The 14,492-nt window shown below is 43.4% G+C and overlaps 1 protein-coding gene across 2 annotated transcripts in view; it reads left to right on the top strand.

Moving 5' to 3' along the window:
* Positions 1 to 14,492, top strand: part of MYO7A (myosin VIIA) — a 158,204-nt gene that overhangs the window by 118,261 nt on the left and 25,451 nt on the right. For both annotated transcript variants that reach the window (XM_060273921.2, XM_088668456.1), the window contains 6 exons: positions 2,236 to 2,409; positions 5,259 to 5,486; positions 7,554 to 7,724; positions 9,605 to 9,722; positions 10,950 to 11,076; positions 13,556 to 13,725. In XM_060273921.2, the coding sequence (XP_060129904.1) occupies positions 2,236 to 2,409; positions 5,259 to 5,486; positions 7,554 to 7,724; positions 9,605 to 9,722; positions 10,950 to 11,076; positions 13,556 to 13,725 (988 nt within the window). The remainder of the gene's footprint in view (positions 1 to 2,235; positions 2,410 to 5,258; positions 5,487 to 7,553; positions 7,725 to 9,604; positions 9,723 to 10,949; positions 11,077 to 13,555; positions 13,726 to 14,492) is intronic.

Genomic DNA, 14,492 nt, shown 5'->3' with positions numbered 1-14,492 from the left:
CCTTGGGATGGTTTTCGTTGCTGCCTCCTGTATAATGTTACGAGCCTCCATCCATAGTTCTTCAGGCACTCTGTCACCAAATCTAAATCCTTAAACCTGTTCCTCACTTCCACTGTGTATTCATAAGGGATTTGATTCAGATTGTATCTTACTGGCCCAGTGGTTTTTCCTACTTTCTTCAGTTTAAGCTGGAATTTTGCTATAAGAAGCTGATGATCTGAGTTACAGTCAGCTCCAGGTCTTGTTTTTGCTGACTGTATAGAGCTTCTCCATCTTTGGCTGCAGAGAATATAATCAATCTGATTTCGATGCTGCCCATTTGGTGATATCCATGTGTAGAGTCGTCTCTTGTGTTGTTGGAAGAGAGTGTTTGTGATGACCAGCTTGTTCTCTTGACAGAACTCTATTAGCCTTTGCCCTGCTTCATTTTGAACTCCAAGGCCAAACTTGCCAGTTATTCCTTTTATCTCTTGATTCCCTACTTTAGCATTCCAATCCCCTGTAATGAGAAGAACATCCTTCTTTGGTGTCATTTCTAGAAGGTGTTGTAGGTCTTCATAGAATTGGTCAATTTCACTTTCTTCAGCACCGGTAGTTGGTGCATAAACTTGGATTACTGTGATGTTAAAAGGTCTGCCTTGGATTCGTATCGAGATCATTCTGTCATTTTTGAGATTGCATCCCATTACAGCTTTTGCCACTCTTTTGTTGACTATGAGGGCCACTCCATTTCTTCTACAGGATTCTTGCCCACAGTAGTAGATATGATAGTCACCCGAACTGAATTCGCCCATTCCCTTCCATTTTAGTTCACTGATGCCCAGGATGTCGATATTTATTCTTGTCATTTCATTTTTGACCACATCCAGCTTACCTCCATCCATGGTTCTTACATTCCAGGTTCCTATGCAATATTTTTCTTTACAGTCATAGCTTCCCCCAAAGAATCTTGGGAACTGTAGTTTGTTACGGCTTCGGAGAATCATCATCATTATACAGTGGTACCTCGGTTTGCGACCGCAATCCGTTCCGCGGAGCCGGTCGCTCCCTGAATCGGTCGCTCGTTGAAGGCACGCTTCTGCACGTGTGCGAAGCACCGATAGAGCGCTTCTGCGCATGTGCGCGCTGCGCAGAGCACTTCTGCACATCCGAGCGCCGCGGAACCCGGATGTAAACACTTCCGGGTCCGCGGTGGTCGGAAACCAAAGCGGTCGCAAATGGAGGCTGTGGCAAACCGAGGTTTGACTGTAATTGTAATCACCATTATTGTAATTTATAGACTGCCGTTCATTCATCACAAGATCTCAGGGCAGTTTACAAATACAAGATAAAAACACAGTAACTAAAACAACCAAACTATAACCACCCCCTTCCCATAAAAGGTAAAGGTAAAGGGGCCCCTGACCATCAGGTCCAGTCGTGTCCGACTCTGGGGTTGCGGCGCTCATCTCGCTTTATAGGCCGAGGGAGCCGGCGTTTGTCCGCAGACAGCTTCCGGGTCATGTGGCCAGCATGACAAAGCTGCTTCTGGTGAACCAGAGCAGCACACGGAAACACCGTTTACCTTCCCCCCGGAGCGGTCCCTATTTATCCACTTACAATTTGATGTGCTTTCGAACTGCTAGGTGGGCAGGAGCTGGGACCGAGCAACGGGAGCTCACCCCATTGCAGGGATTCAAACCACCGACCTTCTGATCAGCAAGTCCTAGACTCTGTGGTTTAACCCACAGCACCACCTGGGTCCCATAAGCACATTTAAAAGGCCGTGGAATATTAATCAGCCAATGGCCTGGTTGCAGAGGAACGTTTTCTCCTGGCACCTAAAAATATATAATGAAGGCACCAGGCGAATCTCCCCTATTCCCATCACAGAGCTACAATTCCCGGATTGGTTTAACAATCTGAACTCTGGGGAAGAAAATCTGCGAATAGGGGTTTCCAAAGAACTCTCCGCACCCTTAACAAGCCACAGTTCCCAGGAATTTCTTTTGGGGAGACGCCATGACTGTTTAAAGTGGTATGACGCTGCTTTGAACGTGTGGTGTTTATGGGGTCTTATTTTAATCCTGTTTTCAGATGGTTGTGTAGAACATTAAATATTTGCCTACAACACCAGGCACAGGGGGAGATTTTACTGGAGGTCCTACTTTAGGTCGAAAATCTGAAGCCTGCAATCTTACTTTGTTTTTGTTCGTTTTTTAATTTTTTAAAAAATTAATGGCTTTCTTCTGCTAGGCAACCAAATCTAAGAAACCCATCATGCTGCCTGTTACATTCATGGACGGGACGACTAAGACCTTGTTGACAGACTCTGCGACAACAGCCGAAGAGCTCTGCAACTCTTTGGCGGACAAGATAAGCCTGAAGGACCACTTTGGATTCTCGCTTTACATTGCTCTGTTCGACAAGGTAGGCCACAGGTATAGGGGAAACTAGACGTGTTTTTAATATGTTGCTTTCCAAACCCATCTTAAAGGGAAGGCGGCGTTCATGGAGCGAGGTCCCAGTCCCCTGCCCTCCAGCATTCAACACAAACCGTTTGTTCTTGTTTACAGAAATGAGGGAGAAATCCGCTTCACTTTTAATGGTGGACCTACATATTTTGCATTTTCCAAAGCAATACAAGAACCGAAACACAGCCAGCCTTTGAAATTTGCACTTCTCTGAATTTTGCAATGCAGGTCACGTACATTTTCTCCTCATATGTGAGAAAAATGCATGTGCTAGGGGGAAATGTTCATAAAAATGCATATTTGTTCATTGATTTATGATTTTATGCATGTTTTACCCTAGTATATACATTTTTGTACACGTTACTTGGCACATACAAAATGTGTCTGAAATTTCTCTCTCTCTCTCTCTCTCTCTGTGTGTGTGTATATATACACAAACACACACACAGACACACACATTAAATTACAATCAGGAAAAAGATTATACAAAATTTTCCATCCACTATTATAGGAGAAAGAAAACCTGGATCATAACCTTAAATTTAGAAAAATAATATAGTATGATATCTTCACTAAATTTCTTGCTTGAGAAGGAAATAAAAATCACCTATTTTCTTACATTGTTTTTTTAACTTTGTTGCTATTTTTGTGATGTTTTCAAAGCAACTTTTCATTGTTTTTATGTAAGATTCATGTTGAAGAAGATTCATGAGATAACTGCTGCTGCCGCTACTACCGCTACGATGATGTTAGTAGGAATAATGATACCTAGGACCAGGGCCGGCCCAAGACATTTTGACACCTGAGGCAAACCACAAAATGGTGCCCCCCCCTCCTCAAGAAGGGTGTGAGTGAATATCTATTTGAGGAACAAGGGGGGAATAAAGATCTACATTGGGATCTGCTGCCCCTGTGGAATCTGCCGCCTGAGGTGGTTGCCTCATGTCGCCTCATGGGTGGGCCGGCCCTGCCTAGGACCAAACTGTAAAGGGCTCCATAGACAAACCCTCCGCACACACAGTGCCAGATTTATGTATAAGCTAAACAAGCTATAGCAGAGGGCCCCACTCTCTTGGGGGCCCAAAAAAAAATTAAAGGAAAAAAAGAACTGGGTGTACATTTCCAAAATAGAAGATAAAAAACAAATAAAACCTACGTACAGCGACAGTGTGTGTGTGTTGTGTAGGCTCCTATGGTGTAAGTCATGGGCCCTGCCTGCTAGCCTGCTCCCTAAAATATCACTGGTTTGCTCCTTTCTATATATGGGGTGCCTACATTCTGCTATTTATAATTATTAGTAGTTTGCATCATATATTTACACCTATTTTTATTATTTCATGTTATAGCAAGTTTCTGAGTCTTTGTAAATTGTGTTTCTAAAGGAACTTTTGTTATTGCCAAATGACAATGTGTTTGCATTATTCAGTTTGTTATGAATAAAAAATAATTTTAAGTTAGAGCTTAATAATTATTTCACTATTAATATACTTCTTCTTAATTGTATTTCAGTTCAGCAATTACTTTGATTATATATATATATATATATATATATATATATATATATATATATATATATATAAAATACTTTTTATTTATTTCAATTATTAAAAACCATACAGATTTACATTTACATAAACATAAAGAAAATTAGAACATTTCATTTTTACATACTGTATAAAGAATTCCACATTTGAGAGAGAGAAAATTCAAAAATAGGAAAGTAAAAAGTAAAAAGAATAAAACAGAGGCAAATATAAGGGAAAAAATAAAAAATGAGAAAAAAATAAAAAATAAAAACTATATATATATATAAAAAGAAGAAGAAGAAAGAGCAGCTTTCTTCCAATCATATCCTGTGTAAGTTATGTACATCCATTTAAATTCACACTTAAGTTTCATATCAATATTTCCTTGTCCTTTTAAATTTCAGCATGGTTCAATTCTGGTCTGCTTTCAGGATTTGGTTATTTAATCAAATTTATGTAATCTTCAAAGATCCTCCACTCCTTTTTTACTTTTTGCTTTGTTTGACCTCTAATTTTTCCAGTAGTTTTAGCTAGCTGTGAATATTCTTTCATTAGAATTTGCCAATCTGTTATATTTGGTGCATCTTTGTTTTTCCATTTTCTAGCGATAAGAACCCTCGCAGCTACAATACCATACATAAGTAATATTCTACTTGCATCTTTAATGTCCTCTGGTATTATATTTAATAAAAACATTTCTGGTTTCTTTATGATCTTACACTTCAACATTTTCTTTAACTCTTCATAAATATTATTCCAAAACTTGTTTATTTCTGGACATTTCCACCACATATGCATTTGGGTTCCTATCTCCTTCTAGCACCTCCAGCATTTTGGTGATTTGTTTTTATACATCTTGGCTATTTTGTCTGGTGTTTGATACCACCTGTACATCATTTTGAGAATATTTTCCTGCAGATTATAACAGGCGGTAAACTTCAAATCCTTTTGCCACAACCTTATATATATATATTGTTATGTGCAAATGTCCTTCGATACTTGTTAGGTCCATAAATTACCATATAGCATACATATATCCAACACACAAAAACAGCAACCATTTGTTGTTGACAAAGGACAGCTGGACATATAAAGGGCCCCATTACATTCAGTAGCTTAGGGCCTCATTGAACCTAAATCCGGCCCTCCGCACACAGCAACAAGGATGCAGTGAGGACCAGGATTTCCAACAATGGGAATCCCGTTTGTTTAGGGCCTCCAGCCACTTATTGGAAGGGGGCGCGCCAAACTTTTACCTGTTTTGCGCTCCCCTTTCCAGGTCTCTTCCCTCGGCAGCGGCAGCGACCATGTGATGGATGCCGTGTCTCAGTGCGAGCAATACGCCAAAGAGCAGGGGGCTCAGGAACGCAACGCCCCGTGGAGGCTCTTCTTCAGGAAGGAAATCTTCACGCCCTGGCACAACCCCAACGAGGACAACGTGGCGACGAACCTCATCTATCAACAGATCGTGAGAGGGGTGAAGTTTGGGGAATACCGGTGCGATAAGGTAAGACCTATGTTGGCTTCCAGTATGTTTCCGAGCACAATTCTAAGTGTTGGTGCTGACTTTGAAAGCCCTAAACGGCCTCGGACCATGATACCTGGAAGAGAGTCTCCATCCCCATCGCTCTGCCCGAGGGCCTTCTGGCGGTTCCCTCATTGCGAGAAGCAAAGCTACAGGGAACCAGGCAGTAGTGGCGCCCACCCTGCGGAATGCCCTCCCATCAGATGTCAAAGAGATAAACAACTACCGTACCTGACATTTAGAAAACATCTGAAGGCAGCCCTGTTTAGGGAAGTTTTTAATGTGTGACATTTTAATGTATTTTAATCTTTGTTGGAAGCCACCCAGAGTGGCTGGGGAAACCCAGCTGGATGGGCGGGGTACAAATATTATTATTATTATTATTATTATTATTATTATTATTATTATTATTCCCCCATGAAAACCAGGGCGGCGATGAATTCATACCTGCCAAGTTCCTCTCTGAAAAATAAGGGACCGGACCAAAAGTAGCAGACCGGAAGTAGCGCTGCCGCCATTTTGGAACTGGGCGGAGCATGCTCAGAAGTGACTTTTGATGCTGCTTTGCTCAGTTCGAAAATGGCCGCCGCGCCAGAAGTCGCACTGTAGCCATTTTGGAACTGGGCAGAGCAGCATCAAATGTCACTTCTGAGCATGCTCCGCCCAGTTCCAAAATGGCCGCCGCGCCAGAATAAACCGGGGGAAAACAAAAAAATCCATTTTTTCAGCTAGGAACAGCTGGGAAAACGCGGATTTCCCAGGGAAAACGGGAGACTTGGCAGCTATGGATGAATTATTAGGACGGATTTTGAACGAACATTGGCATCCCATGTGGAAAAGGTATCCCGTCTGGTGGTTTTGGATGGGGCTGTCAACAGAGTTTGCTCATTCTGACAGCAGACGGACTTCGTACAGCGACTGCATAGATGAATCTTACTGGCTGTGGTCCTACAAGTTTAACAACAACAACAACAACAACATTTGTATCCCACCTATCTGACTGGGTTTCCCCAGCCGCTCTGGGCAGCTTCCAGTATATACAGTACAAAAACATTTAGAGTAAAAACTTCAAGAAAGCATTCCCCTTGCTCTAAATTTGTCACATAAACACATCATGCCACATTTGTAGTGTATTAACTTCATTTTGACCACTTTATCCCACTTTTCTAAATGAACTGGGACTGGAAGGAAGTGGAAAGAAAAGTTTTTAAGTGTGAAATTTCACTCCAGTCCATAATGCATTTATTTTTATTTATTGCATTTATATCCCATGTTTTCTGCTAAGGAGATGAAGGTGGACCACATTGTTCTCCCCCTCCTCGGTTAATCCTCACAACAACCCTGTGAGGTAGGTTAGGCTGAGTGGCTGGACAAAAGTGACTCCCAGTGAGCTTTATAGCCAAGTGGAGGATTTGAACCCGGGTCTCCCAGGTCCTAGTCCAACATGCTAACCACCGCACGGCACTGGCTAATAAAAGAGTCAGACAAATTATAATAAAAATTGCAATAAAAATATCAAATATGACCATAAAATATAATATATAATATTGCAAAATAATAAAATATAATAGAAGGGTCTAAATTTCACCCAGTACTGGTTAGATACTGCAGCAAAAAGATTGCCTCAGTAAATTGTTGACTACCCTGTGAAGAAAGTTTGCAGCGTTTGGATCTTCTCAGTTCAGAGAAAAGAACAGTAAGAATCAACATGATAGAAGTTTGTGAAATTATGCATGTTATGGGGAAAGCGGACAGAGAAAAGTTTTTTTAAAAAATAATTTTTTATTAATTTTCAATTTCAATCCAATCGTAGCCTCATTACAACATTACCAAATTATAAAACAGTTACTAATACCAATGGTTCAAATACTAAGTTGTATAATTTAGGTGACCTCCCGCGTGCCAGAATTGAGGGTTTGGTGGTTTTCTTTATTTCTTTATTTATTTCTTTATTCCTGGAGGGGAGGGCTATCAAGGGCTATGCTCTGCCTCCATAAATGGAGATGGCTATGCTTCCGAATACTAGTTCTGGAACCCCTTTCTCCACAGGAAGAAGACCTGGCAGAGCTGGCTTCCCAGCAGTATTACGTGGATTACGGGTCGGAAATGGTCTTGGAGCGGCTCCTGAACCTGATCCCCTCCTACATCCCCGACAGAGAGATCACGCCTTCGAAAACCATTGAGAAGTGGGCCCAGTTCATCATAGCTGCCCACAAAAAGGCAAGGAGCTGAGCACTCATTTTAGGAAAAGCACTCATTTTAAGTGGCGGCATCCTAATTTGAAATTTGCATCCATTCTTTATACTAACAGAAAACTCCTTCTCCTGGCCTGCTGTGCGCCCATATTGCCATCTCCCAGCACCCTTAACAAACTACAATTCCCAGGATTATTAATTTTGGGGGGGGCGGGGACCCTGACTGTTTGAAGTGGCACGACACTGCTTCAAAATGTATAATTTGGTGCACCAAATTCCCCCTCAGCTTAAAACACATGCTTTGCAAATACAGTGGTACCTCGGTTTAAGTACCCAATTGGTTCCAGAAGTCTGTACTTAACCTGAAGCGTACTTAACCTGAAGCGAACTATCCCATTGAAAGTAATGGAAAGTGGATTAATCCGTTCCAGACTGGTCCACGGAGTACTCAACCTGAAGCATACTTAACCCGAAGTACTGGTATGAGTGTAACTGGTTCTGGAGGTCCATACTTAACCTGAAGCGTTCATAAACTGAAGCAAACTTTCCCATTGAAAGTAATGGAAAGTGGATTAATCTGTTCCAGACGGGTCCGTGGAGTACTCAACCTGAAGCGTACTTAACCCGAAGCATGGGTGTAATTGGTTCTGGAAGTCTGTCCATAAACTGAAGCGTTCATAAACTGAAGCGAACTTTCCCATTGAAAGTAATGGAAAGTGAATTAAGCCGTTCCAGATGGGTCCGCGACGTTCATAAACCGAAAATTCGTAAACCGAGGTGTTCATAAACCGAGGTTCCACTGTATTAAAATCCAAGTTTAAATCCAGAGGTTTTCTTCGATCCAGATAGCAGATGATGCGAAAGATCTTTTGCCCGGAGCTGCCACGCTTCGAGCAAGTACCTGGTCCCCAACCTTGGTGCCCTCCAAATATTTTGGACTACAACTCCCATCAGCCCCAGGCAGCAGGGGCAATAGTCAGGAATTATGGGAGTCGTAGTCCAAAAATATGGAAGGCAACAGGTTGGGGGAAGCTGGAGGGGACAATTCTGAACAAGGGGGAAGAAAGCATTACAGATTACAGATTATTCTTGAGTTAATAATGAGTTGTTTTCCTTTCATTGTTGTTGTTGGTTTGTTTGTTTTTAATCTCTTTACACACTTAATAGAGCAATCCGATGCATGTCTACTGAGAAGTTAGTCCCACCGAGTTTAATGGGATTTATTCCAAGGTGTGATATATCTCCTTGGGGAGAAGAGAAACCTAAGGAGTCAACCCTACAAAAATCCAGAGTGAGGTCCCTAAGGCGGTTGGATGGTGCCTGGTACGCCTCCTTCCTTTGGACCACATCCGTGAGGCCGAGGGGGAGGTCCGTTCGTCTGGGCAGCCCAGGACCTCCATACACACTGCCCAGGCTTGCACCCCGGGGAGGCCACTTCAGTGCTGCTAATTCAGGAGGTAGCAGTTACGAGTTACTGATCTCTACAGCCACAGCAGGCGGTGTGATTCTCCAGTGCTTTGACTTCATTCCCAGAGGTGCATTCCATTGTCTCTTGAGACAGATGCATGCAAACAACTGCTCTATCTATCTATCTATCTAGGTTGGGGAACATGCAGCAACCCAGTTGTTGTTTAACCACGTTCCCATCAGACTCAGCCAGAATCGTCAATGGTCAGGGATGATGGGGATTGTAGTCCAGCAACAGCTGAAGGGCCACTGGTTCCCCCTTCCTGGTATATAGGATTGCGATCTAAGTATCTTTGGAGTGGGGCAAGGCTACAACTGCTGAAAATATATATTTAGATTGCTCAGTAATGCTATATGAGTTGCTTGATCCACTCGAAACCGTGAAAGATGTTCACTGAGGTTTATCAACTTGGTTTTTTTCTCCCCTCCTTCCTACAGGGAATCTATACACAGAAGAGAACGGACCCCAAGAAAGTCAAGGAAGATGTGGTGGATTTTGCCCGCTTCAAGTGGCCTTTGCTTTTCTCCAGATTCTACGAAGCTTTCAAGTTCTCAGGTAAACCCAAGAAACTAGACCTCATGATAGGCTGCACCGCTCATAACTATAGATGTTGGTGGTGAAAAATGGCAATCTACTGACAGGCCCACTTCTTGAGTTTTAGTTACTGTTCTTTGTAAGGACCAGCTGGGAACAGTTCAAGGAGGCTGGTGAAACAGCTGCTATTCGGTAATAACTGGGGAAAAGAGCCAGGGGCAGCTGCTCTCTTAAAATTCCCAATGGAAGAATCCGCCGCTTGCAGGATGAAGACTCGGGGCTTCGCTTCTAGGAGGTGACGGTGGTGCCCAAAATGGCTCCCGCGACTCACACTCCGCTGGCTCTCGGTGGCTCTACTGTGCCGCCTGGGCAGCGGAGAAATCGCGCAAATTCGGAGCTCCGCTGGGCTGCTAAGCCCCCGGGACGCTCTTCCCAGAGTTTTTATGGCGAATCCGCCTGCCCCGCAGATGCCAGAGACCTCGGAGCTCGAGGTCACTGCGTCCTCTCGCCAGCGCGATGGACTGGAAGTCATCTTATTGCACATCTTTTCAAACCAGGGTGGATAAAAACCAATTATTATTTTTTAAAAAAATTAATCAGATTTTTTTTATTTAAATCGGGGTTGTTTTATTTAAAATGGATTTTTAAAATAAAATGCTTTTGGAGGGAAAATCTTTCTAAAGATAGATTTCTATTTAAGTTACATTATAGTCCAAAGGCTATTCATCAGGAAATAAGGATTTGTTTTAAGTTTTTCATGTGTGCTAAAACTCAGTCTAAGGGTGTTTTTTTTAAAAAAAACACGTTTAACCACATCAGTTAACAAACATGGATACATATGCTATAATGTTATTGTTTTCGTTTTTAAAAAATGCTCAAGCTGTTATTAAGGAAATTATTATTATTCTCCTTCCAATAAAGTACAGCAGAAAAGCTGTCCAAATATAAACAGTTAACTTATTAAACCTCACAATAATTTCATAATTATCTGTCAATATATTTCTAATGGTATAACCAAATCAGTAATTTCTGATATAACCATAAAAACTACTCTGAAAATTTATTATTCCAAAAACAAAACCTTCATCTGGTTGTAAATATGCAAGAATGAGTCTTTCTGTTAAAAAATATATGATTTAAATCAAGTCTTACTGACTAGTGATTTAAATCAAGTCTTACTGACTAGTGATTTAAATCGTGATTTAAATCAATTTGATTTAAATGAAATCCACCCTGTTTCAAATCTAGGTCCCAGCCTTCCCAAAAACGACGTTATTGTAGCTGTGAACTGGACAGGAGTGTATTTTGTAGATGAACAAGAGCAGGTCCTTCTGGAACTTTCCTTCCCAGAGATCACGGCCGTCTCCAGCAGCAGGTAAGGTGGTAAAATGCTAGCTAATTGGTAAGTCTGTTTCACAGAGCCAAGCAATGTGCTGAAGTGTTCAGTCCTCTGCTCTTTGGGGAAAGACCCTCTGTAACATATCCTGCCCACAATCTCAAAGACTCATCTCAGCCACTCTCTGTGAAAGCAACGGGACAGGAAAAGGTCTCTATAAGCCTTTCCACTTCAACAGGTATGCTGATACGGGTATGGGTTGGGACGCAGGTGGCGCTGCGTTCTAAACCACTGAGCCTCTTGAGCGTGCTGATTGGAAGGTCAGCGGTTCGAACCCCTGCAACGCCATGAGCTCCCATTGCTCTGTCCCAGCTCCTGCCAACCTAGGTTTCGAAAGCACACCAGTGCAAGTAGATAAATAGGTACCGCTGCGGCGGGAAGGTAAACGGCGTTTCCGTGCACTCTGGTTTCCGTCACGGTGTCCCATTGAGCCAGAAGCGGTTTAGTCCTGCTCGCCACATGACCCGGGAATCTGTCTGTGGACAAATGCCTCAGCAATATCGAAAGCAACGCGATGGCCAGAAACAATTACAGTATAGAAAACTTTATGGAATAATGCAGAACATCAAAACTATCAAACTGAAGTCTCTGAAAGTCCTTGAATAAGTCACGGTGCCAGACTTTGCCCGGCGGAGATCAAGCTTGTAAAGCTTTGTATAATCGGCAAATGTCCAATTCTGATGTCCATCTTTCTACTCACGAGTGTTTGTTCAACTAATTGGCTGATGAAGAACTGAACGAAACTGTAGTTGCTATCCAGAAACACTGTTCAGCAGAGTTCAGAGTTGGACATCAGAATTGGACATTTGCCGATTAGCTTTACAAGCTTGATCTCCATCGTGTTGCTTTCGATATTGCTGAGTCATATTTTGCAACACGGGTTTGTTTGTGGACAAATGCCGGCTCCCTCGGCCTGAAAGCGAGATGAGCGCCGCACCCCATAGACGCGTTTATCTTTTTTACCTTATATGGGAAGGGGTATGTCCAAAGGCATAGTGTCCATAAAATGTATATATTGGCAAAAGGGGGCATGCTTCTTGGATAATGTGCATATTGACTGGAGAATGTGCACATTGACCAGAGAATGTTCAAAACACAGTCAAGGCCCATTAGAGATTGTGCCTTGGATACTGTACAAATGCTTGGTTGCTGTACAAAATGCAGTTACAATAGACACATTCTCCAAGGCATGTTGGAGATTGTTATCTGTTGGCCAGGTAATGTGCACAACAACTTCTTCATGGACCGGTAATGTGCACATTCTCCATGGGGCCTGGTGAATGTTCACAATGGCCAGCTGTTGTGCACATTAACTGCTCAGCTTACACAACCCCTATGTAAATATTTTAAAAAATTAAATCAATGGCTTTTCTTCCTTTTCTGTTTGGGTGTGGCATTCCCTGCAACTGAAGCCTGAAGCTGTACAGCTGCCAGGGGCTGGTCAGAGTCAGATGCCAGAGGCTGGTCTGACTCTGAAGATGGAGGAATACAGTCAGAGACAGAGCAGCCACTGACAGAGGAAGAAGGGTAGGGTTTGCCCCCCCTTCCTTCAACATTCCCAGCAGCAGATTCAGAGGCCACACAGTTTGGGGGGGGGGAGAGAGTTCCACAGCTTTGAGATAGTAGCTAAGCAACCAGAAGATAGGGAGTGTTTGGAAGGCTCTTCATATGAGTGTGGGGGGGGGATTCCCTCCCTCCCCTTGAACTCAGAGGGCTGAAAGGGTTAAAGAACAACGGAAGGACAAGGGAGGGAGAACTGGATACTGCCGTGCTTCTTGCTGTGGAAGGGGAGGAGATTCAGATATCCTGGTGGAGGGTGGCCTTAGGCTGCTCTCTCTGTATGCTGTTGTAAATAAGACAGACTATAAGCCTGTCAGAGGCTTAATAATAATAATAATAATAATAATAATAATAATAATAATAATATATTTATACCCCGCCCATCTGGCCGGGTCTCCCCAGCCACTCTGGGAGGCTTCCAACAGAAGAATAAAACACAATAATCTATTAAACATTAAAAGCCTCCCTGAACAGGGTTGCCTTCAGATGTCTTCTAAAAGTCTGGTAGTTGTTTTCCTTTTTGACATCTGTTGGGAGGGCGTTCCACAGGGCAGGCGCCACCACCAAGAAGGCCCTCTGCCTAGTTCCCTGCAACTTGGCTTCTCGCAGCGAGGGAACTGCCAGAAGGCCCTCGGTGCTGGACCTCAGTGTCCGGGCAGAATGATGGAGGTGGAGCTCCAGAGAGAAGGGGGAAACTCCTGTGCCTGCCAGCGTATCTGACAACAGGCTGCTCTGTCACCTCATTGTTCTGGAGGTTGTAGACCTGGTTTGTTTGCCTGGGCAATGGAAGTGCACTTTTCAAGTGCAGGTGGAGAAAGCCCAGGGCTTAAAATTCCCCACTGTGTTCTCGGGCTGATGTTACTACACAATGGTTCTTTTCCTACGGCGCTTGTTCTAGAGGTGGGAAGCTTCAGGGCCAGAGCTTCACCTTGGCCACCATCAAGGGAGATGAGTACACCTTCACGTCCAACAACGCAGAGGACATCCGAGGTCTGGTGGTCATATTCCTGGAAGGGCTGAGGAAGAGGTCGAAGTTCGTGGTCACGCTCCAGGACAACCCAAATCCTAGTAAGGAAACTGAGCTGAACAAAACGTATCTAGGGGAATGTCAGTGTTCAATCCTTAAAACATACCTGCCAAGTTCCTCTCTGAAAAATAAGGGACCGGACCGAAAGTAGCATGCCGGAAGTAGCGCGGCGGCCATTTTGGAACTGGGCGGAGCATGCTCAGAAGTGACTTTTGATGCTGCTGTGCCCAGTTCCAAAATGGCCGCCGCACCAGAAGTCGCGCTGCAGCCATTTTGGAACTGGACAGAGCAGCATCAAAAGTCACTTCTGAGCATGCTCCGCCCAGTTCCAAAATGGCCACCACGGCAGAATAAACCGGGGTTTTTTGGCTGGGGACAGCTGGAAAAACGGGCGTTTCCCGGGGAAAACGGGAGACTTGGCAGCTATGCCTTAAAACAATATCAAGGGGGGGATATTGTCTGGGTCACTTTTCATAGTGCACTGTCCTGAGCTTGCTTGTGAATTAGAACACAGTTCCTTTGGTTTAACACACTTTTCGGGATTTTGCAATGTATTTCCGCCGAGCAAAAGGGGGCATGCAAACAACATGCAAGAGATCTGTACGCAGATGCACATTTTTTACTAGTGAGTGCATTGGAGAGTGTGTATTTTATGTAAAGGGCGCATCTTCTAAATTAAAAGCACATGCAAAAACTGTGTTTGGCCTGTGTGTGTACCCTAGAACAGTCTTCACCAAACTTGCACCCTCCAGTTGTTGTCGGACGACAGTCCCCACTGGGCAATGTCTTACTTGGGATTCCTGAATTG

This window comes from Zootoca vivipara, chromosome 4, assembly GCF_965207765.1.
Source record: "Zootoca vivipara chromosome 4, rZooViv2.hap1.1, whole genome shotgun sequence".
NCBI classification, from domain to species: Eukaryota; Metazoa; Chordata; class Lepidosauria; order Squamata; family Lacertidae; genus Zootoca; species Zootoca vivipara.
This window is presented reverse-complemented; position numbering and strand designations above follow the sequence as displayed.